Raw genomic sequence first — 26,248 nt, forward strand, 5'->3', positions numbered from 1 at the left:
TTTCTACAGATTCCTACTGATTATGGCCAGGGGTGAACTGTGGTCAGTCAAAGGCCTTCGGACGTGTTAATCAGGATGCACACGGGGGACACAGGCAGCTGATCAGAATGAGCCTTTATAAGTATTTTGGAGAGAAAGAACACAGATTCATCAATACGGGTCTTTGATTGTGGCATCTTTAGGTTGTGAGGGGGAGAGTACATAGCTGGAGTCCAAAAGAGTGGTATAAGAGACCCAAGTGTGGCACAGGTGAGGAAAGTGCAGGAAGGATTCCCTGGAGAAAAAAAGACTTGGCATTTAAGATGGAGTCCCTGGAGGAAACAATGCTTCAGGGAAGGGTCCCTGACGGAGAGATGCCAGGGGAATAACATTCATGAACCAGAAGATCCCCTGGAGGAAAGACATTCCAAGAGGCCCATACCATGAGGTGATACCGGGAGTGGATTGAGGAGAACTGAAGGAGTTGATTGAAGAAGAAAGAAAAAGAATTGTATAATCATTTTCTGACTCCCCCATCTGTTCCTTCAGAGGTGCTGTGTGAGATACTGCAAGGGCGCACTCAGACAGCTGTATTATTCGCGTGAGGATCGCATGACAATCCTTAGACTGGCTGTAGACTCTCCTAACCAGAGCGCGACGGCTGCATAGTAATACATGCTGTAACACTCAGATTAAGAGAGTAGACAGCCAGTCCGAGGATTGGAATGCAATCATCGCACAAAGAAAAACGGCCATCTGACTGTGCCCGATGGGCTTAGAGGATTTGTAAACTTCTAACCAATCCACAGCGTAGGATGACAGCTTGCTGACATTACTGGGGCCCTCTCTGATTGGAGCGGCAGTTGTGCATGTGCTCTGCTACTCTATATATTGCCTATGAAACTGCCGGAGATTGGGTTGTATTTGGGAATTTCCACAAGTCCCATCACATAGACTTGAATAAGTATAATCCTGAGGCCGACAATAGTAATGGGTAATGTGGAGCAACTCCCACCTACCAGCATTGGACAGCATGGAGGCCAGCAGCTTGCATACGATAGACCCTCTCTTGCGCATTTTACTCTGCTTACTGTAAGGAAAATATGGGATGACCCCAATGATGTTCTTGGCACAGGATGTCTTGAGAGCATATGTCATGATCAATAGCTCCATCACGGCGGTGTTCACATCCCTGTGAAGGTATTTGGCAGTACAAAAAGCTATTAGAGCATGTCCAATGGCTACTTACAGGACAATAACTCAGATACAATAGATTATTCTTTACTTCAAAGCCCCAAATTAACCAGCCTGATGGTCCATGCCTGTGAAAAGTCGGCACACCTGCCACTATAATTCTGTGACCTTCAAGCCTGAATTACATGAAGCCTTCTCTGGGCCAGAGATAATAATGCTAGCTTTAATCCCTATTCACTGACAGCTGCGGATGCCAAAGGAATGAGGTTTATGCCGAGCGTCTCCTCTGTGTGGTGTATCCCTTCTGATACCCAAATTATATGGCTTCCTGGAATAGCAGCGATCAGCTGATGGGCTAGTAATAATAAGAGAGTGGTAGATTAGGCTGATTCAGAGGGGACCATCACACAATCTGCTGTCCTATATGGCAGAATGATCATCTATTGCCGTCTTCTCCTACAATCATGCCAGCTGCGCCCCCCTCCCAGGGGCGATATATTTAGTCACCTTGGGATTGTCTGTATGATAAATATATCTTGTCCACGGACCGATTCCTGAATTTCAACTCTGGTTTCTAAAGAGACAAGGACACCATTAATTGAAAAGAATATTAATATACTGATGCATAAGGTGACAATCTGGACATCTCACCTCCATTAGTCTCCTGGTAGACAACGGCTTTTCCAAGCTCTACTCCCAGCCGCCTAAAATAGAAAAGAACGGCTTTATGCATTAAATTACAAGACAGGAATACAGTTACAGCACATTAAATAACATTATCCACCACCTTTACAACTATCCTAGGAGAAAAAAAAGAGATTGAGCAGTTTAAGTTCCTCAGCCATAACATTAAAACAACCTTCCAAACATTGCGTATGTTACTATTTGACCAACAAAAGAACTCTGACCCATTGAGACATGGATTTTTCAAGACCCCTGGAAGTGTCTTAATGTTGGCACAAGATCCTAAAGGTTCTGCAAGTTGTGAGATGGAGTCTTCATGGATCTAAACTGTTGTTTTCAAGAACAAGAAGAAATACTCAAGTGGACAGAGATCCAGGGACTTTGGAGCCCAAGACAATATCCCAACTGCTATTAGGGACCACTGGTGCCATAAAGGAGTACACTTGGTTTACAAGAATGAGTAAGTAGGTGATACATGTCAAAGATCAGGACCCAAGGTTCCCCAGAACATAACCCAGCCTTTGTCAACACATCTTCCCATATGGCATCCTGGTGACATCACTTTCTCAAAAAAAGACATTCAAGTACACCTGACCAGGCCATAGTCTTACATTGCTCCATAGTCCAGTGCTGAAGCTTATGAGCCCATAGTGAATGCTTTCAAAGGTAGACAGGGGATCACTTCCATCTGCATCAATGAGCCTTGAGCACCAGGGATCCCCTAACTACACTGTGTGCAGAATTATGAGGCAAGTTGTATTTTAGAGGATTATTTTTATTATTGATCAACAACTATGTTCTCAATCAACCCAAAAGACTCACAAATATCTAAGCTTAATATTTTTGGCAGTTGGAGTGGTTTTTTTTAGATTTGGCTATCTTAGGAGGATATCTGTTTGTGCAGGTAACTATTACTGTGCAGAATTATTAGGCAACTTAATAAAAAACAAATATATTCCCATCTCACTTGTTTATTTTCACCAGGTAAACCAATATAACTGCACAAAATTTAGAAATAAACATTTCTGACATGCACAAACAAAACCCCAAAAAATTAGTGACCAATATATCCACCTTTCTTTACGATGACACTCAGCAGCCTTCCATCCATAGATTCTGTCAGTTGCTTGATCTGTTTACGACCAACATTGCATTCAGCAGTCACCACAGCCTCCCAGACACTGTTCCGAGAGGTGTACTGATTTCCCTCACTGTAGATCTCACATTTTATGAGGGACCACAGGTCCTCTATGGGGTTCAGTTCAGGTGAACAAGGGGGCCATGTCATGATTTTTTCTTCTTTGAGACCTTTGCTGGCCAGCCACACTGTGGAGTAGTTGGAGGCATGTGATGGAGCATTGTCCTGCATGGAAATCATGTTTTTCTTGAACGACACCGACTTCTCCCTGTACCACTGCTTGGAGAAGTTGTCTTCCAGAAACTGGCAGTAGGTCTCGGAGTTGAGCTTCACTCCATCCTCAACCCGAAAATGTCCCACAAGTCATCTTTGATACCAGTCCATACCAGTACCCCACCTCCACCTTGCTGGCATCTCAGTCGGAGTGGAGCTCTCTGCCCTTTACTGATCCAGCTTCTGGTCCATCCATTTGGCCCATCAATAGTCACTCGCAATTCATCAGTCCATAAAACCTTTGAAAAGTCAGTCTTAAGATATTTCTTGGCCCAGTCTTGACGTTTTATCTTATGTTTCTTGTTCAAAGGTGGTCATTTTTCAGCCTTCCTTACCTTGGCCATGTCCCTGAGTATCGCACACCTTGTGCTTTTTGTTACTCTAGTAACGTTGCAGCTCTGAAATATGGCAAAACTGGTGGCAAATGGCATCTTGGCAGCTTCACGCCTGATTTTCCTCAATTCATGGGCAGTTATTTTGCGCCTTTTTTGCCCAACACGCTTCTTGCGACCCTGTTGGCTATTTGCCATGAAAGGCTTGATTGTTCGGTGATCACGCTTCAAAAGTTTGGCAATTTCAAGACTGCTGCATCCCTCTGCAAGACATCTCACAATTTTTTACTTTTCAGAGCCCGTCAAAACTCTCTTCTGACCTATTTTGCCAAAGGAAAGGAAGTTGCCTAATAATTAAGCACACCTTATATAGGGTTTTGATGTCATTAGACAACACCCTCCTCATTACAGAGATGCACATCACCTCATTTACTTAACTGGTCGTTGGCTCTCAAGCCTGAACAGTTTGGAGTAGGACAAAATGCATAAAAAGTATCATGTGATCAAAATACGACTTGCCTAATAATTCTGCACACAGTGTAGTTCACCACCTGTCCTTCCATGGACCACTTTTGGTGGTACTAACTACTGCATACCTGGAGCACTCTATAAGACCTCCTGTTTTGGTGATGAGATGACCCAGTCATCTAGCCATCACAATTTGGCCCTTGTTTGGGACAGCTTGTATTCTTTGTCTTGCAATGTTTTGATGCTTCCAACACATCAACTTCAAAGAGCATTATGTTCCAGCCCTTGTCATGGAATCATCAGCGTTATTCATTTCACCTGACGGTGCTTTTCATGTTACGGCTGATCATGTATTGTCTCCTTGTTACCCTTTTGATACAATTTTTTGACGTCAAGCCTAAAAGTGGATTCAAAAGTGGGGACATTATGTTTGTATATCATTTCCTTCACCATACGATCCACCTGTGACAATGACTTCACAAACTGCATTAAAACGGCACATGTGAGAACACCCCATCAGAAGTCTGGAAACGTTAGTTGGCACCCACTGTTCTTTGAAACATGAAACAGAATGATCTGAGGAGAAAATAGGATGTCAAATGGAAACTACAGAGAAAAGAAGTGCCACAGTGATTCCTAATGTGGCCAATACTAGAGAAAGGATGCACAAGCCACAATGGACTTGGCATGTGCAAGAAACATAATAAAGCACCCAGTGGTACCATTTTGGGCATACTACATGGCACTCAATAGAATCTGTAAGCAAGTTTTTGCTAACCCAGCTGAGAACAGCATAATGTAGGGGTAGAGACACTAATTCCAGCGATACATTCCTTACTGCTTGCTGCAGTTTTGATAAAATACGTACGCTACTTACCTGGTAGCAGTGTTTTTTCAGGAGCCATGACAGCACAACGAGAGAGGGGATCCGCCCTTCAGGGACAGGAAACCTCAGGCATAAAAAGGGCGGCACCTCACTCCCCCGCCAGTTGGTTTACAGAGTACAAGCGGACCTTTTAGGTTAGTAATACACAACAATATTAAATATGGTACAATTCACCCAGTGAGTAAACTTAGGAATTACTACAGGAAGTGTTGATCCCAATAAAGAAAAGGGTAGGGAATATAAGGGTGCTGTCATGGCTCCTGAAAAAACACTGCTACCAGGTAAGTAGCGTACGTATTTATTCAGTCGCCATGACAGCACAACGAGAGACTTTCAGAGAAGTTAAAAAGTGACTAGGGAGGGACTACTGCCTCCAGCACCCTTCTCCCGAATGTGAGGTCGGAGGAGTCACCTAGATCTAATCTATAGTGCTTAAGAAAGGTGGATGGAGAAGACCATGTGGCCGCCTTACAAATGTCTTCAATCGACACGTCAGCTCTCTCAGCCCAGGATGTGGCTACCGCTCGAGTGGAATGAGCCTTTATACCTTCCGGAATTTCCACGCCACCTGCGGTATAAGCAAGAGATATCGCCTCCCTAATCCATCTGGATAGTGTATTTTTCGATACTCTAAGCCCTTTCCTAACTCCCTGGTAGGATACAAATAAGGAGTGATCTTTTTTCCAGGTGTCTGTTACTGAAATGTATCTGAGAAGACACCTACGTACGTCTAAACAATGAAACCGATGTTCCTTATCATTAGAGGGATTAGAACAGAAAGAAGGTAGGACCACCTCTTGGGATCTATTAAATTTTGAGGCCACCTTTGGAAGATAAAGGGGGTCAGGTCTCATAATCACTCTATCTTCCCTAAACTGCATATATGGAGGCTGTCTCGACAATGCTTGTAGGTCACTAACCCTTCTCGCAGACGTGAGGGCAACTAAGAGGGCTGTTTTGACCGACAGGATTTTGATTGGAACAGTATCAATAGGTTCGAACGGGGCTTGTGTTAGAGCTGAGAGCACGAGATTTAGGTCCCATGGGACTATTCTTTGTTTAATAACTGGCCTGGATCTGGTAACAGCTTTGAAGAATCTAGATATCCAGTGATTATTGGCTAAGTCAGTATTATATAGCGCCCCCAGGGCTGAAACCTGAACTCTGAGGGTACTGGTGGCTAAACCCATCTCTAGGCCCCTTTGTAAAAATTCTAAAATTTGCGTAATATTAGGTTTTTGATCAATTTGTGCCCCCGAACTTGAAAGGAATCTTCTCCAGACCCTGACATAGATGTTAGTCGTGGAGGCTTTCCTACTTTTTAGCAGTGTATTGATAAGATTTTTAGAGAATCCCTTCCCCTTCAGAAGTGACCTCTCAAATTCCACGCTGTTAGGTGTAAGTTGGTTACTCGTGGGTGTAGGACTGGACCCTGGGAGAGGAGGTCTGGTATCTCTGGTAGGATCCATGGCTGGGAAATGGACATGTTTCTCAGCCATGGGAACCACGATCTTCTGGGCCAGAACGGGGCTATCAGAATCACTCGGGCCCTGTCTTCCCGAATTTTCCTCAGAACTAAAGGAATCAGATTTAGAGGGGGAAAAGCATAGGCGAGCCTGAAGTTCCAGGAGATTGAGAGAGCATCGACTGCGTATGGGTTGTCCCCTGGACTTAGGGAACAGAAGTGATGTAGTTTTCTGTTTCCACGATTGGCAAAGAGATCTATTTCCGGACATCCCCATAACTGTACGATCTGATTGAAGACAGCCGGTTTCAGAGACCAGTCCCCTTGTTTGAGCTCGTTGCGGCTTAAATAATCGGCCCTGGTATTTAGTTTTCCCTTTATGTGGAGCGCTGTAAGGGAGAGCAGGTGATTCTCGGCCATCTGAAAAATACGATTTGCAACATCCATTAATGATCTAGACCGCGTACCTCCCTGGTGGTTAATATAGGCAACGGTCACTTGGTTGTCAGAGAGTAGTCTGACATGTCTACCCTGTAGAGGTATAAGAAACTCGTTTAAGGCACGTTCTACCGCCAACAATTCTTTTAGATTGGAGGATGACGCTCGCTCAGGTTGGGACCACAATCCCTGCACGCAATTATCTTCCCAGTGAGCCCCCCAACCCGTGGGGCTAGCATCAGTTGTCACTACTCGCGTGACCCGATTTGACCAGGGTACTCCTCGACGAAGATTTGGAATGTGTGTCCACCAAACTAGTGAATCAGTGGCCTCGACCGATAGAGAAAATTTGTTATCTAGGCTAGCGCCCAGCCGACGAAAATTATGTAGCACATCCCACTGCAGAGTCCTAGTGTGAAATTGTGCCCAGAGTACTGCCGGAAAACACGAAGTAAGAGAACCCAAAAGTGACATCGCCCCCCTTAAGGAGATTACAGGATTATTAATTGCTCTGGTGACCAGACGGTGAATACTGTGGACTTTCGAGTCCGGCAGGCGACATTCCTGCTGAACCGAGTCCACAATAAGACCCAAAAACTCCTGTGATGTTACGGGCTGAAGACGCGATTTTTTGAGATTAATAACCCATCCTAAGCTATGTAATGCTGTTATCACTTTTCCCAACTGGTCTTTACAGTGTGACTCTGAACGTCCCACAATTAACAAGTCATCTAAGTATGGAATTATTAGTATGTTTTGTTCGTGAAGGTGTGCCATAACCTCTACCATGATCTTAGTGAAAACCCGGGGTGCAACTGCAACACCAAAAGGGAGTGCTCGATACTGAAAGTGCTGTACCGTGCCGGCAAGAGAAACCGCCACCCTGAGAAAGCGCTGATGATTTACATGTATTGGGACATGGTAATAGGCGTCTTTCAGATCTAAGACGACCATAAAGCAATTGTGAAAAAGTAGCTTTATTGCTGTTTTCACAGATTCCATTTTAAAGGATGGGATCAGCAAGAATTCATTCAGGCCTTTAAGGTTGATGATGGTGCGATACGACCCATCTGGCTTTTTAATCAGGAATAAAGGGGAGTAAAACCCCTTACCTCGTTCCTCTGTGGGTACCTTAATCAGAACCCCCTTTTTTTGGAGATCATGGACTTCTGACTCCAAAGCCAATTGTTCTGCGGAAGAAGAACGGATAGGAGTTAATTTGAATTTGTCCTGAGGCATCTGATGGAACTGCAACTCTAAGCCCTCTTTGATGATACTGAGGATCCATGGACTATTGGTGATCTTCAACCAGGCTGGATAGAAGGCTAGAAGCCTACCACCCACCTGGTCCGCCAGTCATTGAGGTTTTTTGGAGTCTCGAGAGGAGTTAAACATATAACCTCTACCTCTTCGTCTGCTGTTGTAATATCTGGTCGAATCTCTATTCGGCTCTCTCTCGGATCTTCGGCGATAAGACCATCCTCTGGTGTAATCCTTCCTGTAAAAGGGTCTTCCCAAAAAAGGGAATCGTTTTTTACTGTCACCAGCCTTCTCAAGCAGCTCATCTAGCACTGGACCAAACAAATGAACCCCCTCACAGGGGATGCCGCATAATTTTGACCTGGCCTGCAAATCTCCTGGCCAACATTTTATCCAGAGTGCTCTGCGGGCTGCATTGGATAAGGCTGAGGATCTTGCGGCCAGCCTGACGGAATCCGCTGATGCATCGGAAAGGAAGGCTGCCGCATCCTGAATTATGGACATAGATGACAGGATCTCACTTCTAGGAGTTTTATCTTTAAGTTGGTCTTCCAGGTGGCCTAGCCACACCATCAACGACCGGGCCGTGCAGGTGGCCGCAATTGCTGGTCTCAGAGATCCCGCAGATGTCTCCCAAGCTCCTTTAAGGAACACATCAGCTTTCCTATCAAGCGGGTCTTTCAAGTTGCCTAAATCCTCAAATGGGAGAGACGATTTTTTGCACGCCTTGGCCACCGCAGCATCTAATTTTGGGACCTTGTCCCAAGAAGACGAAGCCTCTTCCTCAAAAGGATACCTTCTTTTGAAAGCTGGTGGTAGTGACCCCTTCCTTTCGGGCTTTTTCCACTCCTTCGTAATCAGTGACTTGATTTTTTCTACTACCGGAAAAAACCTTTTGGATTTACGGTCTATGCCTTTAAACATGATGTCCTGAATAGAACTTTCAGACTGAGTTTCCTCAATCCCCATGGTGTTGTTAACAGCTTTCACTAGATGATTAACCCTATCTAGCGACAGACAGGCTCGGCTGGACTCTATTCCTTCAGAGGATGATGAAGACGGAAGTGAATCCGAGCTCACACCGCCTGACTCAGAATCCACATCTGACACTGGGGATGAAATTTCTTTCCTTCTTTTGGTGACCTTTTTTTGAGAGCTGGAATTCATGGAATCTCTGACCTCCTGTCTAACCAGGTCCCTAAGAGTAGACGTTAGGTCAGGGGCCTCCTCCTCCAATAGATGCTGTATGCAGGATTTGCACAGCTTCTTTTTATGTCCCTCTGGAAGTGGCTCCGTACATATGGCGCACTCCCTATGCTTGGATTTGGAGGTACATTTTCTCCCCTAATAAGGAGAGAGGGAATACAAGGAGGGACAGCAATCAGAAGGCATACTTTCACGTAGCTCACTTACCCGTCCCTGTAGCGAATGGTACCGTAATTGGGGGGTCCTTATCAGCCGGAGGTTTCTTACGGCCTGAGGACTTTGATGATCTCTGAGCCGATCTAGCTCCACCAGCGCGACTACTGCCACTAGACCGCTGCTGGGAGCTGACCTGAGGCTCTTTCAATTCATGCTGCTGCTGCTGCTGCTGCTGCTGCTGCTGCTGCTCCTGCTGCTGCTGCTGCCGCGATGCTCCGTCCGACGAATCCATTGCAGAAATGAAGAATCAGGAGCAGCTTGCAGCTCACACGAGCTCCTTAATAAACCCCCACGGTACCACCCCCTGATGGGGGACAGCAGGGAATCCAGGTGGTGCGAATTGCACTTAGTGCAAATAGGGCACGCTCCCCAGGGCCCCCCCGCAACGCCCCTGAGATCCGGCGCCATCCGGACGACAGGGCGCCGCCATTACTCGGGGACGGCACTACTGCGCCTGCCCCGTCGCGTCATCAAGCCGTGCCGCCCGTCGCAACATCCGGAAACGTCACTTCCGGCTGCGACTGCAGCAACGCCGGCCGACACGCGCGAGGAGACGCCAGTGCCGCCCGGAGTAGACAGCGCGCCCGTGGAATAGCGCACAGATCCCCTGAGGCACCGGCAGGCACGACCCCAGGACAGCAGCCCCAATACTCACCAGGTACATGCGGCCCACAATAGAAGTCGGCTACCCTCAGAGGCCGCTTCTCTCTGCTGTCACCGACACAGACAGTGCCCCTGCCGTGTGGTGCTTCCACAACCTGATCAGACCGAGGTAGGGGACCCCCGCTACCTGCATCGGTCTGTCAGACGTGGGATCTCTTCTTTAAATCTTCAACCCTCTTCATAGGGTCTGCCTGAAGAGGTTCCCCGTCAGGGACAGGAAACCAACTGGCGGGGGAGTGAGGTGCCGCCCTTTTTATGCCTGAGGTTTCCTGTCCCTGAAGGGCGGATCCCCTCTCTCGTTGTGCTGTCATGGCGACTGAATAAATCACTGGTTTCTCTGCTACAGATCTACCAGTTCTCTGAAGGATGAGCTTTTTAGAACCCCGCTCACATCACGGATTGGCAGCTTTCTGTGTACACTGTGCATAGGCAGAAAGCTGTCAATCAATGGTGGGGTTATACAGAGCTTATAAATATGGTGGACTACATGACAGCAGGTTTACTAGTCCTCTAATAATAATATCCTGCTAATAAAACTGTGATTATCAAAGCTGCACCAAGCAGCCCAGTAAGTGACATATCACATGATCTCAGTCTCTACAATGTGCCGATCTCAGATTAGGTAGCAAAAACCTGGTGACAGATTTCCTTTAAGAACAAGCAGATCCACACTTACTCTGTGATCCTCTTGGCCAGTTCCACGCAGGCAGGACTGGAGTTGGCAGAGAACACCCGGTAACCGCTTCTGGCTGAGTTCATAGTACAGGGACCATTTAGCCACTTTGGGGGCCGGGAGCAAGAGAAAACAGACTTGTGAGGCATTTGCATCCGTCTTGGCATGACGATGACACCTGAAATACACTGACACGGCTCCCTCATCAACAAAAAGCATGGCAGCCCAACATGTACAAGCACAAGGCACGGAACAGCCCTACATGGAACAGACATAAGACTGCGATACAAGGGGAGGACTGGACTTTCTATCAAACATTCTCAGCAAGTGTTTATAGGGATGACCTAGCTAGACTAAGTACATATGATATTAGTATATGGGCAATGCTCCCTGCTAGGCGGCCAGAGACTCAGTATAATGGGCCACGTGAATGAATAAGGCGAGTCCTGGCACTCATCCCACCCGATCACTAGTGCCGGGAGGACAGGGAAGCCACTATACACGTCCATTAGTGCATGCGGCACAATTTCCGATACTAGATAACCCTATAGACATGGTAAAGAGTCCTGTCCTAGTGCAGTATTAAAAGAAATTCCATTGTACAGCAGTTGGTGAGCGGACTGCCGGTCTCCTGGAATACACAGTGTCCCGCTCTATAGTGCACATTCCTGCAGTGCTCCCCAGCAGCACATCTCAGCATGTAATGGATATGTCACTTCTGTCCCTGGTACTCCCGGAAATGCTCAGTTCTGTAATTACACCGCTCGCCTCCTCCTGCCCCCGGCTACTCATAGCTGTAGACTCAAAGTTACCCCTCACAGCAATCCACATCTACAGAATACACCTACAATCTTTCCCCATCCATTGTCACTGCTGCGGCCAGACAGCACATGCTAAAGTACCCCTTGTGTTCAGCAAAGTGAACCCACCGACTATGCCAGGGCAAGGATAACCATTACATCCCTCCAATTCTTGACATTATCAAAAGACTTAAAGGGGTTGTTCACCACTCAGACATCCTCTTCTCAATTATTATACTCCTCCACATAAAATACAGTCAGCCTGTACTCCCCTCTGGTGCCACGTCTCTAGGGGCTCGAATGGTGTTACGTCAAGGAAGCCCTGCAGCCAGAGACTACGAAGGACCCGCTTCCTCAAACTTCCTTTGGCTGTAACTGACATCAGGAGGAAGTCAGATATTAGCAGTCCTCCTCACCTCTTAGAGATGTCAGTTTCGTCTGAAGGAAGTGAGTGAAGCAGCCCATTAGCGGTCACTGTTTGGCTGCAGGGCTCATGTGACATAACATCACGTGAGACCTAGCACCAACAAGAGTGACCCACCGGTCAGACATTGATGACCTATCCTAAGGATAAGCCACCAATGTTAAAGTAGTGGACAACCTCCTTAAGACTGGTGTGTAAACTAGTTCATTGAAGTGAATGGGAGCTGAGCTGCAGTACCTTAGAATGGCCACCACTGAGCATAAGGAGCTGTGGTGTTCTGACTCCATCACTGAACTTCTGGCACTAGGTATCTGCTGTTCGGTATTGGGCCTGCACCGATCAGATACTGATTACTAACCCTAAGGATAGGTCAGATCTAGTCAACACTTTTTTAGTAATCTTTCACCTTGAATTTTTTGTCCATTGGATATAATGGTTCTAACCTCACTCCGTGTCCTGGTGAGAACCTGAGCAGAGTGTTAGAGGCATTCTCCATAGATTTATCCACTGCTCCAGCCCATTCTTGCAGCTTTATGTGTCATTGGTTGATAGTGATTATACTGGTAGGGAAGGTGCTCACTGAATATAGATGCTTATTTAATATAGGTGCTCAGGAAAAAATACTGATACTATACAAAAACTCCGGCACACTACTTGACAATAGAGAAACTTCTCATTCTTCAATTATTTTTTATTGCAAAAAGAATATGGTGAATTTCCAAAAAATAAGAATATTAGTTCATTTTTAACACAGCAAATGGGATCTCCCAAATTGTTATTTTCACAATCCGTATGAAATGATAAATGCTTAGTGTCTCAATTCCTTGTATCTCAACGTTTCGGCTATAAAGCCTTTTTCAAGAGAACTAAGGTCCCTTTGCAACTCATAAGAAGCCGGATAAGGAAACCCACTTAATCTTGTGGAGACGCCGTGTACATGCTAAAGCCCGAAGGGGGGGAACCGCTGAACTGCAGGCATTCGTTGGTTGATAGTGAGACATTACTAAATCCATACTATATACCATGTATATGTATATACAGAGGACAATTAGAGCTCTGTGTGCTACAGACACAATGTGGAAACGTAATCTTCCGGCATTACTCTGGCTATTATCTGCTATGTTGGTGCTATCAAATAAGTTCCTCTCCTGTATCCGTGAATTGAAATGCCTCCATTCATGCGTGACCATGTGAAATGAGAGTGATGGGAATTTTAGATCAGGTCTTTACCTTGGTTAGCGGAGAAGTGAGCACCTGGCTAGGGAGACAGGAGGGGTGTCGCTGGAAACACCTGAGACTAGTAGGGTGATCTTCTGTGGTATACACTGTTATAATTGCTGAGACTGAGCAGACAACATGGGCACATGCCCTTAGCGTCCAGTTCGAATACCATCACGTGTACACAGGATACAACACTTGACGATTTCCAGTTGTCCCATAGTCAATAAATGGAGTGGAGATCCAGTATGCGCACTTTCACTCTTCAGAGCCCTATTGTCAGGATCCAAGTACTTGGTCGCGTCCCTATGGATAGGGAATCACTTTCTATTCTAGGAATATCTCTATAGGAACTCATTCACACTGGGGAGTGCGTGATTTTGTAGAACTGGGAGGTATTAAATAGTATGCGGGCATCTTTTAACTTAGTACGGTAATTCTACATATGGTGCATTACGGGCGCATCTTGATAGAATGCAAACATGTCTGCCTTGGAGCAAGATGGACTCAGCTTTCCTATCAGCCAAATGCATCTTCCATGGGCAGTGGATGCACGTATCTAAGCCTATAGAGATAAGGCCCCCATACACCAAAGAGTGGCGTCTGAACCAACCTATATTGGCTGGACAACCTAATGTATATGGAAGTCTCCCAACAGATAATGTTGGGATAGATAAGGATCTGGCATGTTAGATTTTGGACTGCTGATCCTTTTGTTCTCGGTGAGACAAATCAATGCCAAAAGGAGTCTGGGAGCAGCTCTCTCATAAAGAACACATGAACACTTGACAGAGAGTGCAGAAAAGTTGTGCAGACACAACTTTTTTGTCCTTTTTAAAAAAAAAAAAAAACAAACAAACAAAAAAAACATTATTTCAGCTGGATGTGGTTTTTTTTTTTTCAACACTGAAGTCCATGGAAAAACAACCGGTTAAATCGCCATCAGTTTTTCTTTCATTTGAAAAGAATCTGTTTTAGCTTACCGGATCCGTTTCAAATGGAAGACAACAGATGGTTAACGGATTCATTTTCCACAGACTTCAATGTTAAAAAAAAAAAATGGATCCAGCTGAAATCGGATTTTTAAAAACGTTGTGTCTGCACAACTTTTTTTTTTTTGCCAACGAATTGCTGCTTATTCTAACCCAGTAGATTTACAGGCCTTCGTGTGCCAAAGGTTGTCATCCCAGTATTTGCTTTCTCAGTGTGTGATAACAGTCCACTCATCTTCTGTCTAAAATGTGGCTCTCCTCCTCAATATTCCTCCTATGAATGATGAAGACAGTCAAAAAGTCCCTGTTAGCAATCCTTGGGTAGTGCTGACCCCGCCACTTTATGCCGCCTCACTGGATCTTTATACACCACTGCAAAGGCTCATTAGAACACACTGGACTACAAGGTAGCAGAAAAACAACACTGGGTAGCTTCCAAAAGGACAATCACTGCCCTCTTTTAATATTATAGTTACTTTCAAAATGTTATTGAAAACCAACGCCAATTAAAAAGCCGTGGTCAATTGCTTCCTATCGCTGACCTGTTTCGCCTTTTGAGGCTTCATCAGGGGCTCCAAAAGTGAGGAACATTGAGGAGTTGGGTGTTCTAGAGGAGTGCCTCTTTAGAAAAGAAGATGAGTGCACTGACTGTTCTCACATACTGAGAAAGAAGTGGTGAGATAACAAGGTTGACTGTAAACATAATGGGTTACATTACATCAGCATGTTTATATATAGCACTGTGTATAGAAAACTTCACCCTCCTAGCTCCAAGCCAGATTTTTATTGTTTTGTTTCCAAGAGTTGGCCACAATACAGACAGGGAGTGGTTGTTCTACTAGTTTCAGCTGTAATTAGCAGATCTCAATCTATATCCCCTGGATTATTGGCAGTGACACACTTTTAGTAGAAAACTGACACACACTAAGATTAAATATGTTGCAAATTAAAGGCGTTGTCCGGCCCAAATCGATAAGTCTGCAGTCATTCTATGTGACCACAGACTTAGGGTATGTGTCCACGGTCAGTTAGGCTATGTTCACACGATGCGGTTTTCGCTGCGGATTTGCAGCTGCGGATCCGCAGACGTTTTCCATGCAGGGTACAGTACAATGTTACCCTATGGAAAACGAAATCCGCTGTGCCCACTATCCTTTTTTCGGCTTGAAAATCAGCGCGGATTTTCAGCGGAAAAAAAAAAGTAGCATGTCAATTCTTTCTGCGGACTCCGCAGCGGGTTTCCACCTGCACCAATAGGAAAATGCAGCTGGAAACCCGCAGTGGAATCCGCAGTAGAAAAAGGACTGAAAACCGCAGTGAAAACCACCGCAGGTTTTGCACTGCGGTTTTCACAAATCAGGACCTGAAAAATCCGCAGCGAAAAAAGGATCGTGTGAACAAGCCCTAAACGCTGCTTGTTTGACGCTGCGCAGAGCTGCAGCGTCAAACACGCAGCGTCCAGATGTTCCAGCATAGTGGAGGGGATTTTATGAAATCCCGTGTCCACTATGCGTGGAAACACGCATCCGACTTCCCTGCGACTCCGGACATGCTGTGCGTCTTTTCAGATCGCAGCATGTCCGTGCTACCTGCGGCGACGCTGTGTCGCCGCAAGTAATATCACAGGGCGCTATGCGACGGTGCGATGATCCCGGATGTGTACAGTGTATTATACTATATGGAGCATTATACTGCATCGAGAACTATGGGGTGTATTATATGAATGGCTATACTATGGGGGGTGCATTATATTATTTAATATGTGGAGGACTATTGGGTGCATTATACTATGTGTAGGACTATGGGGTGCATTATAATATATGGAGGACTATGGGGTGCATTATACTAAACAAACAAAATGCTGCATATTCATCGAGTGATTGGACCTCAACCGGTGTAAACAGGCTGGGAAACAAGAGTCGAACGACCAATACTGTCGATCACACTCGTTTATCAGCCTGAACTCAGCGCATGTAAATACAAGTGAAATGTTTCTGTGTAATGGAGCAATATATGATCATTTAGGGCCCCACTTAGTCTATAACTGGCCCTGTCTACATGCTAGGAATGCTGTACAGAGCAGGACATGTCACCCCCAGCTTAGTTGCATTAGATAGACGAATGGTCATATCAAAACTAGCAGTATCATCTAATGATGAATCCCTTTTGGTTCTGTGGAGCAGTGGAATTATAGAGGAAACCTACGACTTGGAAGAAAAAAGAACTCTATGTGCCCAGAATGCTGATCAGAAGAGAACGTGTTTTGCTGAAGTCATGGCTAAGAGTCCCAGGGGTATTTTTGGATGTTTTGACGTGTACACAGGCTATGGAAGAAAGACTATGCCAGATTTTTTATATATCCATTAGGCTATGTTCCGTTTTTGGATAACAAAAATGGAAATAAAATATTCCAGTACATGATCCACTTATTTGGCTGTGATGGTGGTTTGTACAACTTTTTTTTATCCAGCCAAAAAAAAAGGATAACAACTGGATCTGGTTTTGTAACACTGCATAATGGATAGTCACCTGTGTATAAGCCCTGTGCATGGCCAGAACACTAGAGGTGCTCAGATGTGTCGAATAAAATGGATCTGTGACAAACGGAACAGAAACAGATGCAAAGCAGAAAGCAGATGTCTCTGTGTTAGTAACAGATCCAGTCTTGTTTTTAATAAAAGATGACAACTGGACATGTGAACAGAGCCTTGAACTGCGGCTGGCTCAGTGGGTAGCATTGTTACTGGGGTCCCACCAAGGACAACATCTGCAAGGAGTTTGTGCGGTGTTTGCCTGGGCTTCCTCCCACACTCCAAACACATACTGATAGGGAATGGAGACTGTGAGCCCCAATGGGGACAGCGCTGATAATGTCTGTGGGATTAATGGCGCTATACAAGAAACCCATACTAATGGCCTGATGTGCTGCGGTGGCAGGCGCTCACCATTGCCCTGATAAGCAGATGACGTGAGCCGCAGCGATTTCACAAGACACTGAAGTGGCGGCTATTGGAACATCAAATGTTACTGCCGCTGACACAAAGCAACAAACACTCAGCAAGGTGAAGCCAGTACTCAGCATTCATACCACCCACTCTATTCCCATGGCACACAGCCCTGGCAGCTGGATTGTGGATGTAGGAGAGGGGGTCAGGGGAGCGCCACATCCAGGACAGGTGCCAATCAGATACAGAACTTCTAGGCAGGGGCCAGCATGCCACATGCTGGGAGTTGCAGTCCTGATCGGCAGCAGCGCCTCTGGGTACAGATCCCACAGACTGGACACAGCAGCAGCGCTCCATTACCGGGGGGTTGGATGGCGAGCAGCTGCTTGTAGGCGCAGTCCCAGGAAGACGACTCCACATCTGCACTGCAGACATGACACCGCACTGTGCCCGAGGAGCCCTGTGTGACAGCGGGAATGGACGGGGCACAGCAGCATCCCGGACACTAGGAGGGGGCGCACATCATGTGACTGGGGCCCCGGGTGCGCGGGAGGGGGCGCCCAGCACGGCAGGGGCGGTACGTACCGGAGTCCCGGGCACAAGGCTCTTGTTTGGCTGCACAAACTTCGCTATAACCCGAGCAGATGCCGGAGTAGAGCGACTACAGGACCTGTGATGATGTCACGGTCATGTGACCGGTCACGTGAGGGGAGGGGTGCTGCGGTCTGTTCTGGAGTGTGCTGTGCTGCTGCATATAGTCCATGAGCCGGGCCAGATATCGGTACCACCCGGAGTGACTAATTTTCTTTGGTATTTTTAGGTAGATGCATGTCTGTAGTTTATTTTTTGATATGATAGCCCTTACATATACGTAGCTTATTAACCCCTTCAGCCCTAGGCCTATTTGTACCCAAGTGCCTAAGCCAATCTGACCTGTGCCACTTCATGGGCTAATAACTTTGGAACGCTTTCACCTATCCAAGCCATTCTGAGATTGTTTTCTCGTGACATATTGTACTTCACGTCAGTGCTAAATGGGAGTCAATATATTTTACCTTTCTATATAAAAAAATGCTAAATATTCGGAAATTTTGGAAAAATCGGCAATTTTTTAACTTTGAAATTCTCTGCTTTTTACAAAAATACTGATACCCCCCATAATAGTTATTAATTTACACTCCCCACATGTTTACTTCATATTGGCATCATTTTGAAAATTAAACCTTATTGTTTTACGACGTAATAGGGCTTATAGTTTTATGCGCAATTTTTCACATTTACAGCAAAACCCACTTTTCAAAGGACCAAGTCACTTCTGAAGTCACTTTAAGGGGCTTACATAACAGAAACCACCCATAAATTACCCCATTTTGCAAACTACACCCCTCAAGCTGTTCAAAACTCATTTTTAAAAACTGTTAACCCTTTAGGTGTTCCACAGGAATTTTAGCATGAGCCAAGAACCAAATATGACGATATCGGTACCACCCGGAGTGACTAGATGTAGTATTTGTAACAAAATTTAATCCAAGTTATGTAAATACACACTGAACATGTCATGTGCATATATATATATATATATATATATATATATATATATATATATATATATATATATATGTTACTCCATAATATCTTCAACATCGGACTCTGAATCTGACTGTTGTTCTACTGGCTCGTCTTCAGTACCCTTGTTCTGGCATGTCTGTAATCTGCACATGTCTGTGCACTTCAGGCCATTGCTGAGGCAAGTACACTGAGGAAGTTCACATGACCGCACACACTTGCAGGACAGTAGCTGTATAATAGCTTCTGGTGCTGGTGCCCCTTGCATCCACTTGACAACAAGCTTTCCGTCGTTATCTATCATCCAACCGCAGTCTGTTGGGTTTGCAACCCATGGCTGGCTCTGCAGACTTCTCCTCCAGATCGCAGCCTGGTAGTTTGCACGCAGTGCATGCATGAAAAGGCAGTCCTGGCAAGGAGGGAGTTGACTTGACTCTACCACTCCACGTCTGGCACAGAACAGCTGATAACGGAGCCTGTTTACCTCAGTTGTTTGGGTAGTTGGCAGGTACATGTGGCAGGTGATTTCCTGTAACTTCTCAAAAAGTTCGGTAGACACTTCCCATGAACGACCAACTTCCTGAAAGGCATCCTGGTATGTCTTGTTCATCTTCAACTGCTTGAGTGTCGTCATCTTCCCACGGCCAGCGAATGCACTGACGGTGTCACAGCCTGTAAATGCATGCATACCAATCAATGAATCACATACGCTGCCTCCCAATGTTCGGCTCAGAGTGGTGATATCCAGGAATCTTGTCCGGTTCTGTGTACCGCATTTCTGGAACAGGTGGGATGGGATTTTGTGGCACATGCCCAGACACAGGACCATGACATCAGTATCCTCCGAAGTGATGATGACCGACTTGTAACCAGATTCTGCTGCATGAAGAGCATGGAGAAGGAGGCGTGTGTCTGCTTCTTCTTGATTTGACTTAAGGTCAGCAGCCTCTTCCCACTGTTCTTTGGTGATCTTAAAGCAGAGCTGCTCACATGTGACATACAGCTCCTTCTCCTCAAGCTTCTCCCTGTGGTGTTTCGCCTTCCATTCTTCTACCAGAAACTTTATGAGACTTGCCTTGTTGGAGGAACTACTTAGAAGCTTTTTCCACTGCTGGATGTTGTGCCCATGTTGAATGTTCTTGAAATGGATCCCTGTGCCTTCATATCTGTTGACTCTTTCTGTATCTTTGATGGATGTCTCCTTGTAGACGTCAAAGACAATATCAATGCGCTTGCTCTTAGCACCCTCATGGATAGCGCGACTCATTGCTGTGCCTGCTAGCTGGCCAAATGTTGCATTGTTTCCCTTCAGTTTCTGAACCAGGCTCATCCCATCAATGATGGTTGCAGAGGGCTCGGGGATCACTTCTGCAGGACGAGCATTCCTCTCCAACTCCCTTGCGAGGGCAGCCTTGTTGGTCTTGCGGATAGACCCATCACCATTGGCAAGTGCCCATGGCAATGGACCCAGGGGATGAGTCAAGACATCACTCATTTGTAGCTTTCTGTTCTCAGCTACAAGTATCATCTGGCCAAATAGGTTTCTGTCAGCCTTCAAAATTACCTCCTTGCCAAGACCTTGTCTGCGTGTCTTCATTTGGATGTTAGAGAACGTTTTAAGTTTGTTCTTCGTCATCTTGTCATGAAACAATGTAGTTGGCTTATCGGTACCCAAACGCTCATCCTTGAATGTTTGATATGCATCCTCTCCTATACTGTATGCCCCTTGAAGGTCTTTGGCTACATCTGGTGGTGCTACAGTCGCTGTTGACAAACTGATAAGTTCACCATTATGCTCTTTGTTGAAGGGGTTCACCCAACCTGTCTCCAGCAGTTGAACGAAAGATTGGACATCGGCTTCATCTCTTCTAATCCTAGACACCTGTAGGTCTGAATGGCTGAAGTCAGTATATTGTTGGCCTACCAGGGCCCTCAGCTGCCTCAAGTACATACTGCGGTACTCTGATGTCAGGTAGAACCTGGAAACAGCTCCAACTTTGAGGCTGAAGCCTTTTGTGCCCCCTGGTGTCTGGGTGTCTTTGTTGATTGTCTCTTCAATGGTCTGGTCCACAGGAATTCGTCCAAAAGGATTCTTGCTACCGATCTGGACCGAAAAGCCACCTTGCATGAAGTATTCATGGACCTCTGGGTGTTCTATGGGCAGCCGAGACATTGTGGCATAGTAATAGGTTAGGTATCGGGCATAGTTGACCTTGTCATAGGCAAAACACCATGGTATCATCTGTCGGATTGCTCCTAGGTGAAGCATCCAGTTGCCTTCTCTTGAAGCTCGAACCAGGGCCAGCATGGTCTCGACCATGTCCAAGTATGACATCCAGAATGCTGAGAGTTGTTCATTTCTGAGGGTCTCAAGATAAACTTGAAAGAGCTTCAGGGTAAGTGTGCAAGATTCATTATCCAAGAGCTTTTCGAAGGATCCCTGCGACACACTGATGCGAAAGTTTGTGATGTTCTTCAGTGTTTCATCCAGATGGTGAAGGTCCCTTGCATGGTTTTCTTCTAGCCATGGAAGGAAGTTTTTCCATGCAAGCCTCATAAGTGCTTCATAGACCAGCTTGTGTAGTCTCACTGCTCTGTTGTACCTCCGGCCGTCCATCACTCCAGACACTGATCCTTCAGCGATTACACCGGATTCAACACACAGATCTCTAAGGCCTGCATCCTGAAATCTGTTCCCTATGATAGAGAGGAGATTACAGATTGTGTGGAAGACACCCATTCTAATTATAATGTTCTTGAACTTCTCCTGTTTCCAGATAACCTCGGCAGCTTTGGCATAGAGTGCTTGATCAAACACACACACAATTCTGTTAAGCTTCAGGGTCTGCATGATGGCATGTGTTTGCTCCAAGACTTCATTCACAGTGGACATGGCTGTTGCAGGAGCATTGATAGTGGGCAGGTAGCTTACAGTGTCCTGGGCCACTACAATGTCGCTGCGGATTTTTATGTTGAACCCAGTCCAACTGCTGGTGGTCTGATCCTCATGGTCTGACATTCTAGCCAGAAGCCAGATATGGTTTTTGGTTTTTGAATCCTGGACCTCCTTGGTAGTGTTAACATTCGAAGTCTCAATCCTGGGTGGCTCTCCCCGCTGCCCAACATTGTATATCGGTAGCATTAATTCTGTCAGAGTTATGCTTCTTTTCTTCGACTTGGTTACATCTGGCAGGACTTTCTTTGTTCCAGTGAATCCGCCACCCAAAAACCACATAGCGCTCCTTCCGTGTTGAGCTGTGCTGTGTGCCCATACTTTAGTTTACGAGTACATGTGGGGTGTTTCTATAAACTGCAGAATTAGGGTAACCAAGTTTGGGTTTGCCGTTAACCCTTGCTAGGTTGCAGGTAAAATTGGATTACAATGTAATATCTGGAAAAAAAATGAAATTTTGAAATTTCGCCTTCATTCTGCTAAAATTCCTGTGGAACACCTAAAGGGTTAACAGTTTTTAAAAATGAGTTTTGAACAGCTTGAGGGGTGTAGTTTGCAAAATGGGGTAATTTATGGGTGGTTTCTGTTATGTAAGCCCCTTAAAGTGACTTCAGAAGTGACTTGGTCCTTTGAAAAGTGGGTTTTGCTGTAAATGTGAAAAATTGCGCATAAAACTATAAGCCCTATTACGTCGTAAAACAATAAGGTTTCATTTTCAAAATGATGCCAATATGAAGTAAACATGTGGGGAGTGTAAATTAATAACTATTATGGGGGGTATCAGTATTTTTGTAAAAAGCAGAGAATTTCAAAGTTAAAAAATTGCCGATTTTTCCAAAATTTCCGAATATTTAGCATTTTTTTATATAGAAAGGTAAAATATATTGACTCCCATTTAGCACTGACGTGAAGTACAATATGTCACGAGAAAACAATCTCAGAATGGCTTGGATAGGTGAAAGCGTTCCAAAGTTATTAGCCCATGAAGTGGCACAGGTCAGATTGGCTTAGGCACTTGGGTACAAATAGGCCTAGGGCTGAAGGGGTTAATAAGCTACGTATATGTAAGGGCTATCATATCAAAAAATAAACTACAGACATGCATCTACCTAAAAATACCAAAGAGAATTAGTCACTCCGCTTGGTACCGATATCGTCAAATTTGGTTCTTGGCTCATGGACTAATAGAGGGAATTGTGTAGTGAATGATTGGTATGAGGTCGGGCCACACTGCAGAGCAGGCACAGTCAGCTATGGCTGGGAGTTCTAGTTCTCCTGGGACACAGACCATGCTGAATTGTATGCATTAAAGCAGAGGCGTAGCTAGGGTTTTGGTTCAGGGGGAAAACTTCTGAGTGGGCCCCTAACTGGGTAACCTTAAAGGGAACCTATCACCCCGTTTTTTCCGTATGAGATAAAAATACAGTTAAATAGGGCCTGAGCTGTGCATTACAACAGTGTATTTTGTGGACCCCGATTCCCCACCTATGCTGCCGAAATACGTTACCAAAGTCGCCGTTTTCGCCTGTCAATCAGGCTGGTCAGGTCGGATGGGCGTGGTGTCTTCCCCCAGATCTTGCTTAGTTTTCCGTTGGTGGCGTAGTGGTTTGCGCATGCCCAAGTTCAGAATCCACTGCACAGGGGAGGGAAAAGAGCGCGATCTGCGCTATTCCCCTGGTGATCGGTGGGGGCGGCCATCTTACTGTGGCCGCGCGTGCGCAGATGGAGCGCTCTGCTGCCCGGGGCTTCAGGAAAATGGCCGCAGGATGCCGCGCGTGCGCAGATGGAGATCGCGGCGGCCATTTTCCTGAATCAGATTTCACATCTCTCCTTCAGGAAAATGGCCGCCGCGATCTCCATCTGCGCACGCGCGGCATCCCGCGGCCATTTTCCTGAAGCCCCGGGCAGCAGAGCGCTCGATCTGCGCACGCGCGGCCACAGGAAGATGGCCGCCCCCACCGATCACCAGGGGAATAGCGCAGATCGCGCTCTTTTCCCTCCCCTGTGCAGTGGATTCTGGACTTGGGCATGCGCACACCACTACGCCACCAGCGGAAAACTAAGCAAGATCTGGGGGAAGAAACAGCGATGTCACCACGCCCATCTGACCAGACCAGCCTGATTGACAGGCGAAAACGGCTACTTTGGTAACGTATTTCGGCAGCATAGGTGCGGAATCGGGGTCCACAAAATACACTATTGTAATGCACAGCTCAGGCCCTATTTAACAGTATTTTTATCTCATACGGAAAAAACGGGGTGACAGGTTCCCTTTAATTACAGCTGTATGACGCACCCTAGTAGTGGATATTCCCGCCATCTGGCCAGTGGTAGATACCAGTCCTGCAGCACCTATAAGAGCTCACAGCACAGTTACACATGTGGCGTTCCCGTGTGGTCGGCGGCACTTCAAAACGACGCACATGGACGCATCCACAAACGCATGTCCCTGCATGCCCAATGTTAAAGATAGGTACGCAGGACGCATGCACAGCTGTGCGGATATGAAGGGAAAATGTATGCAGCCCTATGCAGGACCATACCTCCCAACCGTCCCGATTTCAGCGTGACAGTCCCGCTTTGGCACCGGGGTCCCGCTGTCCCGCTTCGGGCATTTAAAATCCCGAATTTGCGGCCGCCGGTGAAGGCCCGCCCACTTCCGGGACGTAGAGAGAGCCCGATTAGGACTCCCGCACTCCGGGCGGGGTCAGGAAGGAGTGACGTAAGCGGCCGGCATGATCTATTGTCTGGTCATGCTGCTGCATCACTCCTGATCGTTTCCGGAGGTCTTGGTGGCGGGCAGCCCGTGCAGTAAGCAAAGTGCGGTGGAAGATTCTCATTCTGGAGGCGGCGGAGAGGTGAGTAATGGGGAGGGGGGTCGGCAGCATACTTATTACCGCATCATGATTGCTTTGCGGTAAGCATTGCTGCCGTATTTAGCGTTTTGGGGTGGCAATAGTAATACCTTACCCCTCTAAGCATCACCTCCAGCAGAACCCGCCGCTGTGCCCCATTGCCGCTCCATCACTGCCAGGGAAGCAACACATGCCCTGGTGAGGGCACCCGCAGGTGAGCGCCATGCAGCACTGGCACAGGGCTCACACAGCCCCTTCTCTGGTGAGAAGCAAGTGCCCTGGTGATGTGCTGCCTGTTATGTGTGGGGTCAGGAGGTGTTTACAGTGTGGATGTAGCCGAGCCATGTGTGTATGAAGTGTATGGAGCGGAGCCGTGTGTGTACGAGGTGTACGGAGCTGAGCCGTGTGTGTACGAGATGTACGGAGCTGAGCCGCGTGTGTACGAGGTGTACGGAGCGGAGCCGCGTGTGTACGAGGTGTACGGAGCGGAGCCGCGTGTGTACGAGGTGTACGGAGCTGAGCCGCGTGTGTACGAGGTGTACGGAGCGGAGCCGCGTGTGTACGAGGTGTACGGAGCTGAGCTGAATGTGTGCGGAGCTGAGTGTGTACGAGGTGTACGGAGCGAAGCTGAGTGTGTACGAGGTGTACGGAGCGGAGCCATGTGTGTACGAGGTGTACGGAGCGGAGCTGAATGTGTACAGAGCGGAGCCGAGTGTGTACGAGTTGTACGGAGCGGAGCCGTGTGTGTACAAGGTGTACGGAGCGGAGCCGCGTGTGTACGACGTGTATGGAGCGGAGCCGTGTGTGTACGAGGTGTATGGAGCGGAGCTGTGTGTGTGTGGTGCATGGAGCGGAGCCGTGTGTATGAGGTGTACAGAGCGGAGCCGTGTGTATGAGGTGTACGGAGCGGAGTCGTGTGTATGAGGTGTATGGAGCGGAGCTAAATGTGTACGAGGTGTACGAAGCGGAGCCGCGTGTGTACGAGGTGTATGGAGTAGAGCGTGTGTGTACGGAGCGCAGCCGCGTGTGTAGGAGTAGCTATGTGTGGCCATTATACGGTGCGAAGTGTCATGCGCGGCCATTATACAGTATGGAGCATCATGTGCGGTCATTATACAGTATGGAGCATCATGTGCGGTCATTATACAGTATGGCCAAATCCAAATTGAAGAAAAGGACAGCGCCACACCGGATAGTGAAAAGCAGCTCACATATTTATTCTGCCTCCTGCCTCCTGCGGCAACGTTTCAGTCCAAAGACCTTTGTCAAGCTTGACAAAGGTCTTTGGACCGAAACGTTGCCGCAGGAGGCAGAATAAATATGTGAGCTGCTTTTCACTATCCGGTGTGGCGCTGTCCTTTTCTTCAATTTGGATTTGGTTGTTCTGTCTGGGATGGACCCCCTGGTGAGGACGTGCGCCCCGATGTCCATAGAGACTATATAATTATAGGGTGCGGCTTTACTGCTTTTTTTAAAATTATACAGTATGGAGCATCATGTGCAGTCATTATACAGTATGGAGCATCATGTGCAGTCATTATACAGTATGGAGCATCATGTGCAGTCATTATACAGTATGGAGCATCATGTGCGGTCATTATACAGTATGGAGCATCATGT

At 46.6% G+C, this 26,248-nt stretch overlaps 1 protein-coding gene across 3 annotated transcripts in view; it reads right to left on the minus strand.

Annotated features, from left to right (window-relative positions):
• Positions 1-17,974, minus strand: part of PRPSAP1 (phosphoribosyl pyrophosphate synthetase associated protein 1) — a 30,516-nt gene extending 12,542 nt beyond the window's left edge. The window contains exons 1-5 of one of the 3 annotated variants that reach the window (XM_077251812.1): positions 17,840-17,974; positions 10,879-11,053; positions 1,825-1,877; positions 1,681-1,747; positions 999-1,171 (exon numbers count right to left, since the gene is read on the minus strand). In XM_077251812.1, coding sequence (XP_077107927.1) covers positions 999-1,171; positions 1,681-1,747; positions 1,825-1,877; positions 10,879-11,042 — 457 coding nt within the window. In that variant the 5' untranslated portion in view covers positions 11,043-11,053; positions 17,840-17,974. Of the gene's footprint in view, positions 1-998; positions 1,172-1,680; positions 1,748-1,824; positions 1,878-10,878; positions 11,064-17,839 lie in introns of all 3 variants that reach the window. The other 2 variants (XM_077251814.1, XM_077251813.1) reach the window with 2 other exon arrangements.
• Positions 17,975-26,248: the final 8,274 nt, after the last annotated feature.

Source organism: Ranitomeya variabilis, chromosome 4, assembly GCF_051348905.1.
Source record: "Ranitomeya variabilis isolate aRanVar5 chromosome 4, aRanVar5.hap1, whole genome shotgun sequence".
In the NCBI taxonomy this organism is placed as follows: domain Eukaryota; kingdom Metazoa; phylum Chordata; class Amphibia; order Anura; family Dendrobatidae; genus Ranitomeya; species Ranitomeya variabilis.